Source organism: Palaemon carinicauda, chromosome 1 (genome assembly GCF_036898095.1).
Source record: "Palaemon carinicauda isolate YSFRI2023 chromosome 1, ASM3689809v2, whole genome shotgun sequence".
In the NCBI taxonomy this organism is placed as follows: Eukaryota; Metazoa; Arthropoda; class Malacostraca; order Decapoda; family Palaemonidae; genus Palaemon; species Palaemon carinicauda.
The window spans coordinates 203,547,153-203,563,164 of record NC_090725.1 but is presented as its reverse complement, the minus strand read 5'-3'; the positions used below and the strand labels follow the sequence as shown (position 1 = coordinate 203,563,164).

Below are 16,012 nucleotides of genomic sequence, written 5' to 3'. Positions count from 1 at the left end.
CTCTCGACCCACATACTGTGTGTTCTAATTGTCGGGGTAAAACCTGTCAATTAGGAGATCGGTGTGAGGAGTGCGTGGGCCTTTCGGAATTCGATTGGCTTGAATATGACAAGTATTCTCGTAAGCTAGAGAGAGATAGGGTGAGGAGGAGTTCCTCTAGATCGGTAGATTTTTCCTCTCCCCATGCCCCTGAACCTAATCCTTCCCCTGTAGTAGTTGTGCCTGAACCCTCTACTAGCACTCAGGAACCATCAATGCGGGATATGTTACGTGCCATTCATGCTTTGGGCGAAAGAGTTGAGTCGTTAGCTACAGATCGTAATCAACTCATGGCTGACGTTAAAGAGCTAAAGTGTCAGAGTGCCACAGCGGAAAATCGTGGGAAAGTGATTAGTGCGCAAAGTGTTTTCAGTGTTGCGACCGAGGGTTCGTCTGTTCGTGCCTGTCGTTCGCCTAGTCCGGGACCTCTTGCAAGCTCCCAAGCCCAGGGGAGAAGTAATGTCGTACGACTTATGGGTTCGAGAGGCCTTGATCAGCGAACAGACGTTCCCTCTATGGTAACAGGCGTGTCTCATCAAGACCGCCCCTACCATAAGACGAGAGAGACCATTTTCTCCTCGTCATCCGAAGGCTTTTCGCATAAGAAACCGTGGAGCAAGGTTTCAAGGCCTTTAAAGCGAAAGTCGGTCCCTTCAGGACAGGTCCAGCGTCCTGGTTGTAGCCATTGGGACAGCTCTGACCCTTTGCAGTCATCTTAAGACTGCTCGCCACCTAAGCAGAAACGTTACACAGGCTCCGAGAGTCTTGGTGTAGGCAAGGTTTTGCAGTCACAGACGTTACCCTCGTCTTTTACCGCACCCATTCCCGTTGATCCTAAATGGGTTGTACTGCAAGACATGCAGATCAAGCTCGCCTCCCTTATGGAAGACTATTCTGCTGAAAAGGTTCACGATGATCCTCGCCGCTTAGCTAATCGAGATCCTGGCCTTCAGCCGCCAAAACGAGCCTTTGCTCGTCCTGTTGACGTTGGCGTTACTAAGTCACGTCAGTCACGCTTTGTAGAGCCTCACTCGATGCAGTCCCGTGTTGACTTTCAGCCGCATATGGACGTTCAGCCGCTTCCTAATGCTCTTGTTGACGTTCAGGACGTTCGCCAACCAGCGGAGTTGACTTGTTTTGACGCTGAGCGTCAAACACCGCAGTCAAGAGTTGTTTTGACTGCTCAGTCTAGGCAGTCAAGGCAGTCTCGAGTTGACGTCGAGCGTCCTCCCGCTCCTGTTGTTGTTGACAGTCAGGCTGTTAAGCAGTTACATGACGTAGCGTCCTGGACTGCTACTGATGCACCAGTGCGTGTGGACTCTGCATGTCAAGCATTGCCAACCCCTTTGCTTGTTACTCAGCAGTTGTCGGACGAAGATCCTTCAGATGAGGACGTTGCTGATCCTCATCATGATGATCATCCTTCAGATGTAGACGAACCTAAGACGGTTCCTCCTTCGATGGACTTTACGAAAGTCATGTTGATTTTCAAGGATCTTTTTCCCGATCACTTTGTTACCGTTGCTCCTCGTTCGCCACTGTCTGAGTTTGCTCTAGGCTTACCTGCTAACATGCCAGCCTTTACTAAGCTAGTGCTTTCTCGCTCTTCCAAGAGGGCTTTACGACTTTTAGGCGACTGGTTGGATACTAGGAGGAGTTTGGGGAAGACGGCCTTTGCCTTCCCTCCTTCAAAGCTCTCGTCTAGATCGAGCGTCTGGTATGCCACAGGAGAAGTTCTCGGCTTGGGAGTCCCTGCCTCTGCCCAGGGTGACTTCTCAAGCCTCATAGACTCTCCCCGCCGCCTAGCCATGAGACGCTCGAAGATTAGTTGGTCCTCCCCGGACCTTGACCATCTGCTTAAAGGCGTATACAGGGCCTTTGAAGTATTCAACTTTCTTGACTGGTCATTAGGAGCTTTAAGTAGGAAAATCTCGTCTGCTGACAGAGATGTTTCCTTACTTATCATGTCATGTATGGATAAAGCCATCCGCGATGGTTCCAATGAGCTCGCCTCCACTTTTACGTCGGGAGTCTTAAAGAAGCGAGATTCCCTTTGCTCTTTTCTTTCGCCAGGAGTTACTCCCTGTCGGAGATCAGAACTGCTCTTTGCTCCCTTATCAGCGTCCTTGTTTCCGCAACAACTGGTTAAGGATATAGCTTCTTCGCTTGTGCAGAAGGACACCCATGACTTGATGGCGTCCTCTGCTCGCAAAGGGACTCCTTCTACATCCTTTGCTGTAAGACCCAGGATCGAGACTCCGGCATCCAGATTTATCCCGCCCTTTCGTGGCAGAGCTCCCAGCAGGGTAAGCGCTCGTGCCGAGGGAAAGAGAGGTAAGAAGAGAGGAGCCAAGTCCTCACGTGGCAGAGTCTGACTGCCCACAGCCTCAGACAGCGGTAGGAGCCAGATTGAAGAGCTTCTGGCAGGCCTGGGAGAAGAGGGGCGCAGACCAAGAGTCTGTTCGGTTGCTCAGAGAGGGGTACAAAATTCCGTTTGTACGCAAACCTCCTCTAGTGACAACTCCCATAGACCTCTCTCCCAGGTACCGAGAGGAGTCAAAGAGACAAGCCCTAAACCAAGAAGTGTCTCTGTTGCTAGAGAAGGGAGCGGTGGTGAAAGTCTCGGACCTTCAATCACCGGGGTTTTACAACCGTCTCTTCCTAGTCCCAAAGAAGACAGGAGGTTGGAGACCGGTGCTAGACGTCAGTGCGCTCAACGTTTTTGTTACGAAAACAAAGTTCACTATGGAGACCACGAAGTCCGTCTTAGCAGCGGTCAGAAAGGGAGACTGGATGGTCTCTCTCGACCTACGAGATGCGTACTTCCACATTCCTATACACCCAGATTCCCAACCGTTTCTGAGGTTTGTTTTCAGGAATGTGGTATACCAGTTTCGGGCCCTGTGCTTTGGCCTCAGTCCTGCTCCTCTCGTGTTTACGAGGCTCATGAGGAATGTGGCAAAATTCCTCCATTTACCGGGAATCCGAGCCTCCCTGTACTTGGACGACTGGCTTCTCAGGGCATCGTCCAGTCATCGCTGTCTGCAGGATCTTCATTGGACGTTGGATCTGACCAAGGAATTGGGACTTTTGGTCAACCTAGAAAAGTCCCAGCTGATCCCATCCCAAACTATTCTATATTTAGGGATGGAGATTCGCAGTCCAGTTTTTCGGGCTTTTCCGTCTGCCACCCGAATAGATCAAGCCCTGCTCAAAGTCCAACTAATGCTGAAGAGAGAACGGTGCTCAGTCAGGAATTGGATGAGTCTCGTAGGAACTCTATCATCCCTGGAGCAGTTTGTCTCGCTAGGAAGACTACACCTTCGGCCTCTCCAGTTCCATCTAGCCTTTCACTGGAACAAGGACAAGACGTTAGAGACGGTATCAATCCCGGTCTCCGAACCAGTAAAGGCATGCCTGAAATGGTGGAACAGCAATATCAGTCTGAGAGAGGGACTATCCCTAGCAGTCAAGAACCCAAACCACGTGTTGTTCTCAGACGCGTCGGATTTGGGTTGGGGTGCGACCCTGGACGGTCGGGAATGCTCAGGTCTGTGGACCTCAAGTCAGAGGAGCATGCACATCAACGGCAAGGAGCTATTGGCAGTCCACTTGGCCTTGATGAAATTCGAAAGTCTCCTTCGAAACAAAGTGGTAGAGGTCAACTCCGACAATACCACAGCTTTGGCGTACATCTCCAAGCAAGGAGGCACACACTCCCTCACGCTGTACGAGATCGCAAGGGACCTGCTCATTTGGTCAAGAAATCGAGGCATCTCCCTGTTAACGAGATTTATCCAGGGCGACTTGAACGTCTTGGCAGACTGTCTCAGTCGGAGGGGTCAGGTGATTCCCACGGAATGGACCCTCCACAAGGACGTGTGCAAGAGTCTTTGGGCGACTTGGGGTCAACCCACCATAGACCTCTTTGCCACCTCGATGACCAAGAGGCTTCCAATCTATTGCTCTCCAGTCCCAGATCCAGAAGCAATACACATAGACGCATTTCTACTAGATTGGTCTCATCTGGACTTATATGCATTCCCACCATTCAAGATTGTCAACAAGGTACTGCAGAAGTTCGCCTCTCACGAAGGGACAAGGTTGACGTTGGTTGCTCCCCTCTGGCCCGCGAGAGAGTGGTTCACCGAGGTACTTCGATGGCTGGTAGACTTTCCAAGAAGTCTTCCTCTAAGGGTAGATCTATTCCGTCAGCCCCACGTAAAGAATGTTCATCAAAGCCTCCCCGCTCTTCGTCTGACTGCCTTCAGACTATCGAGAGACTCTCAAGAGCTCGAGGCTTTTCGAAGGAGGCAGCATGTGCGATTGCAAGAGCGAGGAGAGCTTCTACCATTAGAGTATACCAGTCGAAGTGGGAAGTCTTTCGAGACTGGTGCAAGTCAGCATCTGTGTCCTTGTCCAGTACCTCTGTAGCCCAAATCGCAGATTTTCTTTTACATCTGAGAAATGTTCGCTCCCTCTCAGCTCCCACGATTAAGTGCTACAGGAGCATGTTGGCTTCGGTCTTTCGTCATAGAGGCTTAGATCTTTCCAACAATAAAGATCTCCTTAAGTCTTTCGAGACCTCTAAGGAACGTCGTTTGGCGACTCCTGGATGGAACTTGGACGTGGTCCTAAGGTTCCTCATGTCAGACAGGTTTGAGCCATTACATTCAGCCTCCCTGAAGGATCTCACCCTCAAGACACTTTTCCTAGTGTGCTTGGCTTCGGCTAAAAGGGTCAGTGAACTTCATGCCTTCAGTAAGAACATCGACTTTTCTACAGAAAAAGCCACTTGTTCACTTCAACTTGGTTTCCTGGCCAAAAATGAACTGCCTTCTCGTCCTTGGCCTAAATCTTTTGATATTCCTTGCTTATCAGAGATCGTAGGCAACGAACTGGAAAGAGTGCTATGTCCTGTTAGAGCTCTTAAGTTCTACTTAGCCCGTACTAAGTCCTTACAAGGTAGATCTGAGGCATTATGGTGCTCAGTTAAGAAACCATCATTGTCTATGTCAAAGAATGCTTTGTCATATTTTATCAGATTTTTAATACGAGAGGCTCATTCTCACTTGAATGAGAAAGACCGATGTTTGCTTAAGGTTAAGACGCACGAAGTAAGAGCTATAGCAACCTCCGTGGCCTTCAAGCAAAATAGATCTCTGCAAAGTATTATGGACGCGACCTTTTGGAGAAGCAAGTCGGTATTCGCGTCATTTTACTTAAAAGATGTCCAGACTCTTTACGAGGACTGCTACACACTGGGTCCATTCGTTGCAGCGAGTGCAGTAGTGGGTGAGGGTTCTACCACTACATTACCCTAATTCCAATATCCTTTTTAATCTGTCTCTTGAAATGTTTTTAATCTTGTTTTTGGGTTGTACGGAAGGCTAAGAAGCCTTTCGCATCCTGGTTGATTTGGCGGGTGGTCAAAGTCATTTCTTTAGAGCGCCCAGATTAGGGGTTTGATGAGGTCCTGTTGTATGGGTTGCAGCCCTTGATACTTCAGCTCCTGGGAGTCTTTCAGCATCCTAAGAGGATCGCTGGGCTTCGTGAGGAAGACAGACTAACAAGGCAGAGTAATCGTCTAAGTCAACTTCCTTACCAGGTACCTATATATTTGGGTTTTGTTATGTTATAACTGTCAAAAACTCTAAGCATATACGCTGTAAACTTAATTAACTCTGGTCTCTACCCACCACCATGGGTGTGAATCAGCTATTATATATTCACCTGCTAAGTTAAATATTTAAAAATGATATTTTAATTATAAAATAAATTTTTGAATATACTTACCCGGTGAATATATAAATTAAAGGCCCTCCCTTCCTCCCCAATAGAGTCGCAGCGGGACGAGAAGAATTGAGGCTTGTTTACATGCATATGCGGTATCTGGCCGATAGTTGGCGCTGGTGGGCACACCCGCAACCTTCATAGCGATCGCTCGCGAGTTTTTGTGTGTTTTTCTGTCGAGCCGCTGGAGCAGCAGCTATTATATATTCACCGGGTAAGTATATTCAAAAATTTATTTTATAATTAAAATATCATTTTTCCTTGCCTTTGCCATGGCAAAGTTTGTAAGTGAGCTTTGTGGTATCTCATGATGTTATAAGTCATCTAGAGGGATAGAGAAAGTCTGCTTTTCCTTCGTTCCTGAGTTTGTGGCAAAACTTCAGAATCCTGCCGGTTAAGAACTCATGTTTGAGACTTCCTCCACCTTATCCCTTAAGGCTGCGACTAAAGATCTTGGGGATTTGCTTCTCTGTCCCGTGAGGGTGCTTAGATGCTACTTAAAGTAAACTTGGTCTTTCAGGCCACAGATCCAAGACCTGTTTGTTTGTTTGGTTGAAGAAGGAAAGCTCTGGGAATACCATATTCTGGCTCAGGGAAACCATTAGGGGAGAGTACTCCAAGTCACTGGAAGATCCGAAAGGACTGCCTCAAGCACACGCTCATGAATTCAAAGTCGGGAATTGGTTCAATTCAAGAACCTTACAGTGGTGCAAGTTATGAAAGGAGGAGACTGGAAATGCCAGACAACCTTCACAGGCCACTATATGTGGAAGTATACTCACATGTCTGACACGTTTTCGTTAGGCCCTGTGATTGCTGCTCAGCAAGTTGTGTAACTTGCCTAGCTCCTCCACAGGAGAAGAAGCATCTCTTCTAAGATAAAGGTCATGATAGTAGTCTAGGATAGAGGTGAAAATGTCTAACACATTTTTCCTTTTTTCTTTCCCCTCTTGGGATGCAACGGTTTTGCCGTTATTACTTGATTGGATGTTGATGCAGGTAAGCTTCCATAACAAGCAACTGCTCTAGGAAATATATATACAGGTATCTTCTCCATCTTTCTTACAAAAGGGGAGATACACAGGAATGTATACTGTAACTCATTATAGTACTTTCAATTCAGCTAAGAATCCAGACGTGAGGATATAGGTTATTCCCTGACAGTCTGCCTTTGTGCTGAAACTTAGCCGATCACCTGAGAATCTTTTCTCAGTTTTGTTAGTAACTGGAAGGAGTCAGCACTCCACACTTCTCCAAGACCAATTGTTCAGACATCCCAGGATTTTAAACCAGTCGGCTTGGAAATGTCTCCCCTATTTAAGGATGAGGGTTTGTAGTAGGAGCAAATCATAACCTTTTAAAATTAATTTTTTCTAGAGGACTCGGGTTTGTATAGTTAGGATAAGTAAAAAAAAAAATAGTGCTTGACCTAATTTTTGTCACAACTTTTTATATTTGATTTATAATTGTATGGGGGTACTCTAGTCCCATTATTACTGCCTGAATATAAATGGCTTTGTCACACTCATTCACTTATTTTCTCAGGTTGTTTCTTATTTCTTCATGGTTTATTAACATTGGCACCTGACACATTTTCCTTTGTTCATATCTCTTTACCAAAATTTTTCTACTATTGCCTTTTGCGCTGTGTTTAGACAAGTTATTTTTGAATTGTTCTTCTCACTGTATGTTACTTGTAAATTTTTTCTCAAACTTTTAACCATATGTATTTGACCCAGACTATTTTATGTTGAATCATCAGCTATATACAGTATTCACTTTTACATTGCAGCCTGATCGGGAATTTGAGACTTTCCTCCCTGACAGTATGCGGGCACCAGTGATTCATGTTTTGGGCAAGCCTCCCCACGAATATAAAGGAGGTTCCAGCAGTTATTCTAATCATTATGATCATCCTCACCCTACAAGTTGGGAAAAGCGTGGATCCAGGTATCATGATGACTGGGAAAAGAGGGGGAGCCTTGGCAGTGGTGGTGTTTTGCGATTGAATGATAATGCCAGGAGTGCCATATTTTCACGGGATTCTGGGCGTCCACCTGGACGCCTGGTGGATGCTGAGGGGGGAGACAATGAAAGCTCACAAAGCCCTAGTGGAGTTTTGGCTTCCACACCTGTGATTCTTTCAAGAACCCGTAGTACAAGTGAACAGCGATCAACATCGCCAAATCCTGCAGTGACAACGGCAAGGTAATGATCTGATGAGATTTAAGTTGTTTAGTTAGTAATGGAGAAATAATGTTTGGATTTGCTTACTGTGTTATTTATATTTGCTGGCATGAAAGTTCACGCAAAAGTCGAAAATTCAATGTTCATGCAGTCGTAAATTTGCATCTTTTCAATTTCAACCATAGCAGTTTCACCCCAAGCCATATCCTTAAACAGAACGTTTGCATAATCATCTACTGTTATATGGATACACATCAATGAGAACGGTTTGTTTGGTAGTAACAAACTGACATGTCCACTGTTATAGTAAAGTAGTTGACCTCGCAGGGAAATGGAACTAAAATAAAGACACTGTCTTAGCTTTCACAAAAACAGGGCTGTAATAATCATGTCATACACATGGTGAAAGGATTTGTCACAAAAGTGCATACTAGTAGTTTATTAGTACATGTAAACATTTTAATCATTGCATGTTATCTTTTACTGATTGCTGATAAAAAAATAGAGATCTTCTAATTAGTTATTATATTACGTTATGATATCATTAGTTCTACATAGTTTCGATACACAGATGACGACAATAATTATTTACGTGTACACTTTTGAAAGAAACATGAAAAAATAAAAGGAATAATACTAAATTAGTAAGTAAAAGCATTATTATCAGTGTTGGCCAATAAGGTAGATTATTCAGTTGAAACATAATAAGTGAGAGGCAAAAGTAATATGCCCATTTTTCGGGTGTTACCTTTATGATGGTGTGTACGTAAATTCGTGCAAAGTATTTTGCGCGAAATAAGTAAAAATTCATCCTGCGTGAACAAAATGTATTTCACAGTATTATGTTGACAAAAGGTATTATTTTCCATTTATATTGTTCAACAGGAAGGATTCGGTGCCAAATGCGTCTGGGAGTTCATCTACTACTCAGCATTTCCAAATTGCTTCAAAGCCATTGATGATGGAGGGTAAGGAATTTTGGTTATTTAGTGTTTGCAAGTAATTTATATTCTTCCAATTGGAAATTGAGCTTTTTATCTTTTAGTTAATTTAATGAAGCTTACCTGTGAGTCGTAAGGCTAATATCTGTGGAATGTGAGCTTATCAACCTTAGAATAAGCAATGAAACTTTCTCAATGCTGATATCCTTCCTGTGACCAACCGGTCTGGTATTTTGAGTTGTACTGTTGTGTTGAAACTGCATGTTGGCACAGAAGCCCTCATCCAAGACTCCTCTCATGCCATCTTTGTTAGTTTTTTTTATGTACTGTATATAGTTCAGTGCTAGCAAAGTATGTATTCTGCTTTTGAAATGCAATTTTATGTTGAGTACTTCATTCATAGTTTGTTACATGAGATAAAGCCCAAAGCCCCTCATACCCTGTGTCCAGTAATGGACTGTATTGCCCAAAATCCATAAGTTCGTGAATTCATGCAATGTCAGGGTTTTCAGAGGGATTTTTCTGGGTACGTCCCAGAAATCTCTCCTCTGCATGCTACATGTACTGAACTTGGCATGAACAGACACTGAAGCATATACCTTGCCAACTTGCTGTTGTGCACAAACTAAATTGGCTCTTGCCTGATATTCCCCAATATCCATTGTTGGGAACATATTCCCCTTAATCCTTGGGAAAGCCGGGCATGCTTCTTATCCCTCAAGGATCTTTGGGTCTCTCATCTCCAGGTAGAGAGGTTACTGTGGCCTTCTCTCCTAAGGGGTCGTCAACACGGGTACACAAAGGGCAACATATTGTATCATGTTTGTAACACCAACGAAGAGTCTGTTTGGAGTCAACAGTGTGTCCGCTCCTACAATGTACAGTATATAGTCTGCTCTCCCACAAGTTTTTTGAGGTATGTCTGTTGTTCTACAATCATACCGGATATGCCCCAACATTCTAATTTTAAATGAAAGCGAATGTGCAACGCTCTCCAGTGTTCTCGTTTTGGATGATCATGCTGCTTCTAGTGTGCTCCTCCCAGCTGTTCCTCCAGTGGATCATTGATCTGCGAGTACTTAGTCCTTTCTACAAAGGTCTCCGTCTTCCCCTCTAGCCTTTAAGTTTGAGGGTGATATTCACCATTCGGCTTATTCTCCATGTTATTTGGCTGTCTGTAAACATGATGCTTCAGTTAGAGGAGGTTCTCCCTTGCATCAATCTTCAGATAGGAAACAACGCTCTAATCTTTATCCTCCTTTTCCTATGGTTGCTCCTTCTGCCCAGGAGTCATAACATCTGTTAGTTGCAGTCCTTACGTGTTCGAGACCTCTAGCACCCCAGGAGCTACTATAAGTTTATAGGCATCGACCTGATCCTCACACCTCTGCTTCAGATAAAATGGAACGCTTTCTTGGAGAGTACTGTATAAATTGCATGAATCGACTTCTCTTGTACTCCAGTTGAGAAGGACATTAAGTTCTCTTCTCCCCCCCCAACTCGACATTGTAACCAGGCTTCTCCAGACCATGTAGCCAGTTTTAACCGCTTGTGTTCCTATTCCGTCTCTTCGATCCACACCCTTCTACCTCCACAAATTAGACCTAGGTTCTCTTCACAATGTGCGGATAAGGGTTGGAAAGACACTTTAGCCATGGGAAGTAGCTCTTCTAGGAGAAGGACACTCAAATCAAACCATTGTTCTCTAGTCTTGGGTAGTACCATAGCCTCTGTACCATGGTCTTCCAATGTCTTGGGGGGTAGAGTTCTCCTGCTTGAGGGTACACTTGGGCACACTTCTATCTTACTTCCCTTCCTCTTTGTTTTTGGGGGTTTTGTAGTTTATATATAAAAAATCTATTTTAATGTTATTACTGTTCTTAATTTTTTTTTTTCTTAATACTACTCTTGTTTATTTCTTTACAGTATTTCCTTTCCTCACTGCAGTATTTTTCCCTGTTGGAACCCTTGGGCTTATGGCATCCTGCTTTTCCAACTAGGGTTGTAGCTTGCCTAGTAATAATAATACAGTAATAGTAATGATAAAAGGGGTAATTATTGAAATATGTTGGATTCCAGCCCAGGTTAGAGTAATTTGTAATGAAAAGGTGGATGCCACTGCTAAATCAGCATAGGTTTATCACAACTTGGCATTAAACTTCCTGTTAAAGACTACATAATTACTATGAAGTATCATGTGTTAACAAGATGGCAAAATATTGGGAATAATGAACAAGGAAATAATGAAATGAAACAAATAAAACTAGTTTTCTCACCATGGGAATCCTTACGTTAGAGGGATGAAATGACTCAAGTAATTTTAACAAGATTACTAATTGGTCCTACAAGATTGATCCATGGGTTATTGATGTGCACATCTCATTAATCAGTCTCCAAATGCAATAAGTATGACACATTTTCTGATTGTACTATTTTTAAAACTCGAGAATTATTGTTTGGTTAGATATTTTCAAGAAATTGGTTTAATAGATATTTATATGTTTTAATCTTTTAACATGTTTTTGTTTCATTTAAATTTAATATATGTATTTTATCCCAAATTTATTCAGGCCAGCTTTTAGAAGTCAAGTTTGATTTATGTGGTTGGTAAATTTCCACCCTTTAATAATGATAACCCAGTTGTAAGACTTGAATTGTATTTGATAGTCCCTAAAGGGGAGAAATATAGCAAGTGAGAGGTTGTATATTATTTTAAGGTTGAAAAGCTTTTACTTAATAGATATTAACCTTGGGAATGGTACATGGTTATGGAAATGATGAATTCTATCATCAAAATTTTACTGTTGTAACTACTCTCATAATGCTATAGAAGTGTTTGTTTTAATGTTAGGTGACTTCCATGTAATCTCAGTGCATGATGATTTTTATTTTCCTGTTGATATGCAACATAATGATAAAATGGCTTGTTTAAAGTATTTTTGAGTATTCACATTATATTTTAGAGATATTTATTAGGAAAATGCCAATAATTTTTCAATTTGAATTTTCAGCATCTTTGATGCCAGAGAGAATCATGAAGGGGCCGACTCGTCTTTTGGATGAAAGTTTGACCCTGTGCGATGATTTGAGTCCATATCTTTTAGATCAAAGTAACTTCCTTGTTGTTGCCATGATGGGGACGCAGGGAGTTGGTAAATCATCCTTGGCATCCCTTTTTGTTAACCCTGATGTAGATATAAACAAAACCAGGTGAGTTTTGGTGTCCAGGAGCTTCTACTTGCATGTAGAGTACAGTATTTATTTCATCATTTTGGTCCTTGGTTTATAGTTATAGTTATTTTACTTATTAGGTGATTTCCAACAAGGATTTTAGCTTGGATTGCATTTTATGATAATTTATAGGGTTCAACTATAAAATGGTTTGATATTAGTTAGGACATAATTGAAAAGATCTTTGCAAATACACTATTTTGAATGCAATATGCAAATAAACTATTTTCAATACTGTCGGAAACCTCTATTAACGAATTTATCATTCCATATTGTATAAGCCTCCGTTTACCTGGCACTTCAGGAAAACACTCATAGATGGTGCTTCTATACTAAGTTACTTATTTGAACAGAATAAAGGCCCAACGTTATATATAACCTCTTGGTTGTTTGTTTTAGGTATTGGAATTTTTAATTTGATTACAGCGCTTGTTTTATTTATAATGTTAATAATGAGTGTTTATGGTAGAAATGTATTTGATAAATTTAGTCTGATAATGGGAAATGGAAGCCAAGTCCATGTTCTACTACAATGCGAGGCCCAAAACTAAAACTCCCCTTTGAACTCGCCCCTTTGTTAAACCATGAGCGTAGCGAGCTAAGGCCGAGCAGAAACCAGTTGGGACTGTGTAGTTACTTAGGTATTAAATTAACACTTAAAATACTAGCCCACGGAGCTAACGCGTGCATCGAAATGTGGTCCGCTTGCCAGAACAGAGGAGCACTGAAATTACAGTACGTTAAAATGCCAACGTAGAGAGTCATAGCCAAGCAAAAACCAGTTGGAACTATGTGATTGATTAGATAATTAAATTATTGCCAAGTCTACGGGTCTGACGTGCTTAGCAAAACATGGTCCGCTTGCCAGAACAGAGGAGCAGTGAAATTATGCGACAGAACAGAAACCATTGCGTAATTAGTGTTTCTTTTACGTACAAACATACAGGTAAATACACTCGATTATGTATAAAGGTTTTTGTGGTACGACTCTAGCTACAACCGACTCATAGAAAACAGGATTGAAAATTCCTCTCTTCTTTTCATGTAGAAGCGCTGAAACAAAAGTTCCAGTTTTGATTGTGTTTCGGGTTTTGATTACTGTCAACTCCTATTTTATTGTAATACAGTATAATGTTTTAAGTTTATTGTCGTAAGGATAAAAAGTTTAATAAAGTTCATTTAAATACAGTACACAATTAGAGTGGTACACAATATATTCCAGTGTTTTGAACATCATTGATGATGATACTCGACCCGAAAGTTATAACATTTCGGAAATGGTAGTCGACCCAACATAACTCAAAAACTATGGATTTCCCCCAAGAACCATTATAATAAAAGTAATACACCCCAGAATACATTAAAACAGCAATTGTATTTTCTACCAACAGTTTGTTGCACCATTTTATATCTTTACCAATTATTTTTAGTGTTCTTTTTATTGATTTCAGATGAATTTCAACAACCACTATTTAAGAAGAATTTTCTTTTTAATTTTAAATCTATTTTACTCAGTTGATACCCCTTAGAAGAAAATTGTATAAAAAATATTTTATTCCTGGGCGGATACAAACCCTCATCATTATTGGGTAAACTCTGGTGCAAGTCTTCTTATGACCAGATTTGAAGAATTATTGTGGGTATGGCAACACATTGTATGGTTGTGTCACAAACCCACCAGCACTTTGGTGAGTAATGCTATTTTAAGCATTCTTGTTCAGCTCTTGGTCACGACGACAAATGGTCGTTTGTTACTGACCCTCCTTTGGCATTTTGTGCGGTTCTTTTCCTTATTCTCGGAATGAGTGTCAAATCTCAATTGTTTATGTAAACCTGTGATATTCTCTCTCTCTCTCTCTCTCTCTCTCTCTCTCTCTCTCTGTGTGCACGCGTGTGTGTGCGCGCGTGTGTGTGCGCGCGTGTGTGTGCGCGCGTGTGTGTGCGCGCGTGTGTGTGCGCGCGTGTGTGCGCGCGTGTGTGCGCGCGTGTGTGTGCGCGCGTGTGTGCGCGCGTGTGTGCGCGCGTGTGTGTGCGCGTGTGTGTGCGTGCGTGCGTGTGCGCGCATTTCAAATAAAACTATTGGAATTAATATGCTAATTAGAAAATAATAGATTAAGTAATGATTGTTTCTTTTCGTAAATATGAAATATCCTTCGGTAGCATGCCTTTTAATAGAAAGGGAGTTATTTGATCTGAAAATTGAGGTTGACGACGGACTAGGAAAGATTGATCAGCTGATTTGAATGTAAACAATGCATAAGATAATTTGCTGTTTTTAATTATAAAAGCAATACTAAAATGTGAATAATAAATGCATTATTATTGGATATAGTTAAGTGAAACACCAAGGAGAACAGCGAGAGAAGAACGAAACAATGACAAAGGGAGCCATAGACATGAGACCGGGGGTTGGGAGGCAGGTAGCCAGGTTCCTTGTTCTTGCACGTCCCCTCTGCCAAATCTACGTTAATTCAAATAAATTAGCGAAAACCATGAATTTGGGAAATGCGAGAAGGAAGGAAAGATAGAAATGGGAATACGTGGATGCGGGATAAGAAAGGGGCTTAGAATGATTTATAAAATGAAAATGACGAATGAATGCTAGAAAAGAGAAGATGAATGAAATTGCTAAAAAAAAAGAGAATCAAAGGAATTGTAAAGATACGTTGTAGATGTGTGTGTGGGAGAGCAAAGTAAATGTACAAAAGGGATTTGGGAGGGAATTTGGAAAAGGATTAAGGATATAATAATAAGTGACGGACAATAATAACGTTAAGGAGATTTCATATGAATATGCATGATGGATTATATCAGCGAGGTAATTCTGTGAAAGTGAGTTGTCATTTCAATGGGATAATATCGTGAGAGTGAATATAGGTTGACGACGGAGTAGGCAGATTTGATTAGCCAATTTGAATGTAAATAATGCATGAGATTATAATAAGCTGTTTTTAATTGCAAGTGATACTAAAATGTGAATATTGTATTACATGCATTATTATTGGATACAGGTAAGTGAAACACAAGTTCAATCAAAGTCTGGTTTATTTCAAATATAGCTGTAATTATTTACCACAGTAAATGGATATACACTGTTCACAGAGAGCTAGGACCAGCCTGGTGTAGAGATAGCTGTAGAGATAGGTAGTGGCTAAGTGCTCCCAATGTAAAGTAACGCAGGCTATTTGAAATCATCGCCCACCTTCAATTTTATCGCGATTTTAATGAGAATTTTTATTTAATAGGTATTGCATTGTTCTTGGCCATCCCAATGTTGTTGCCAACTATTAGAAATCAAATTCTTGATGTTTGGTGAATAATCATCACAATTTTTTTTTTTCTCCTTGGCCGCAAGAAACCACGATTAACGAGACCCGACTGTATCTTCATTCATACAATCATTCCATGTTGAGGTGTAGTGCTTCAGTTTTGACTGCATCTCAGATTTTCATGAGAGTTTTTACCCTAGTGCCAACCGGTTCCTACTAGATTAGCTTTGTTCTCCAAAGACTTTGGGGCGACTAGCTGATCCTAACAGACTTTGTGCCTTACCTTCATCACCACCAAGACAACTCCTCGAGTTTACCACGATCCGAGGATTGAAGTAAATCTCGAAAGATATCCCGGCTTTCTTATCAGAAATGGGGATCCTTAGATATGTTCATTGTCATCAGCCTGCAGAAGTTTCCGCAGAACGATGGGTTTCAAGACGCACTTTCAGGCACCAGTGGTTATGTCTCGTGGGTCACCGTATCACTCTGATTCGTCAAGCCTGCATAGAAATCCTTCGAATCCAACCTCTTCTGGGGCAGCCAGATCCT

At 42.0% G+C, this 16,012-nt stretch overlaps 1 protein-coding gene across 1 annotated transcript in view; it reads left to right on the top strand.

Moving 5' to 3' along the window:
• LOC137653533 (nonsense-mediated mRNA decay factor SMG9-like) overlaps positions 1-16,012 on the top strand; it is a 44,525-nt gene that overhangs the window by 8,201 nt on the left and 20,312 nt on the right. Inside the window, exons 2-4 of the mRNA XM_068387012.1 lie at positions 7,625-8,040; positions 8,905-8,987; positions 11,972-12,170. Coding sequence (XP_068243113.1) covers positions 7,625-8,040; positions 8,905-8,987; positions 11,972-12,170 — 698 coding nt within the window. The remainder of the gene's footprint in view (positions 1-7,624; positions 8,041-8,904; positions 8,988-11,971; positions 12,171-16,012) is intronic.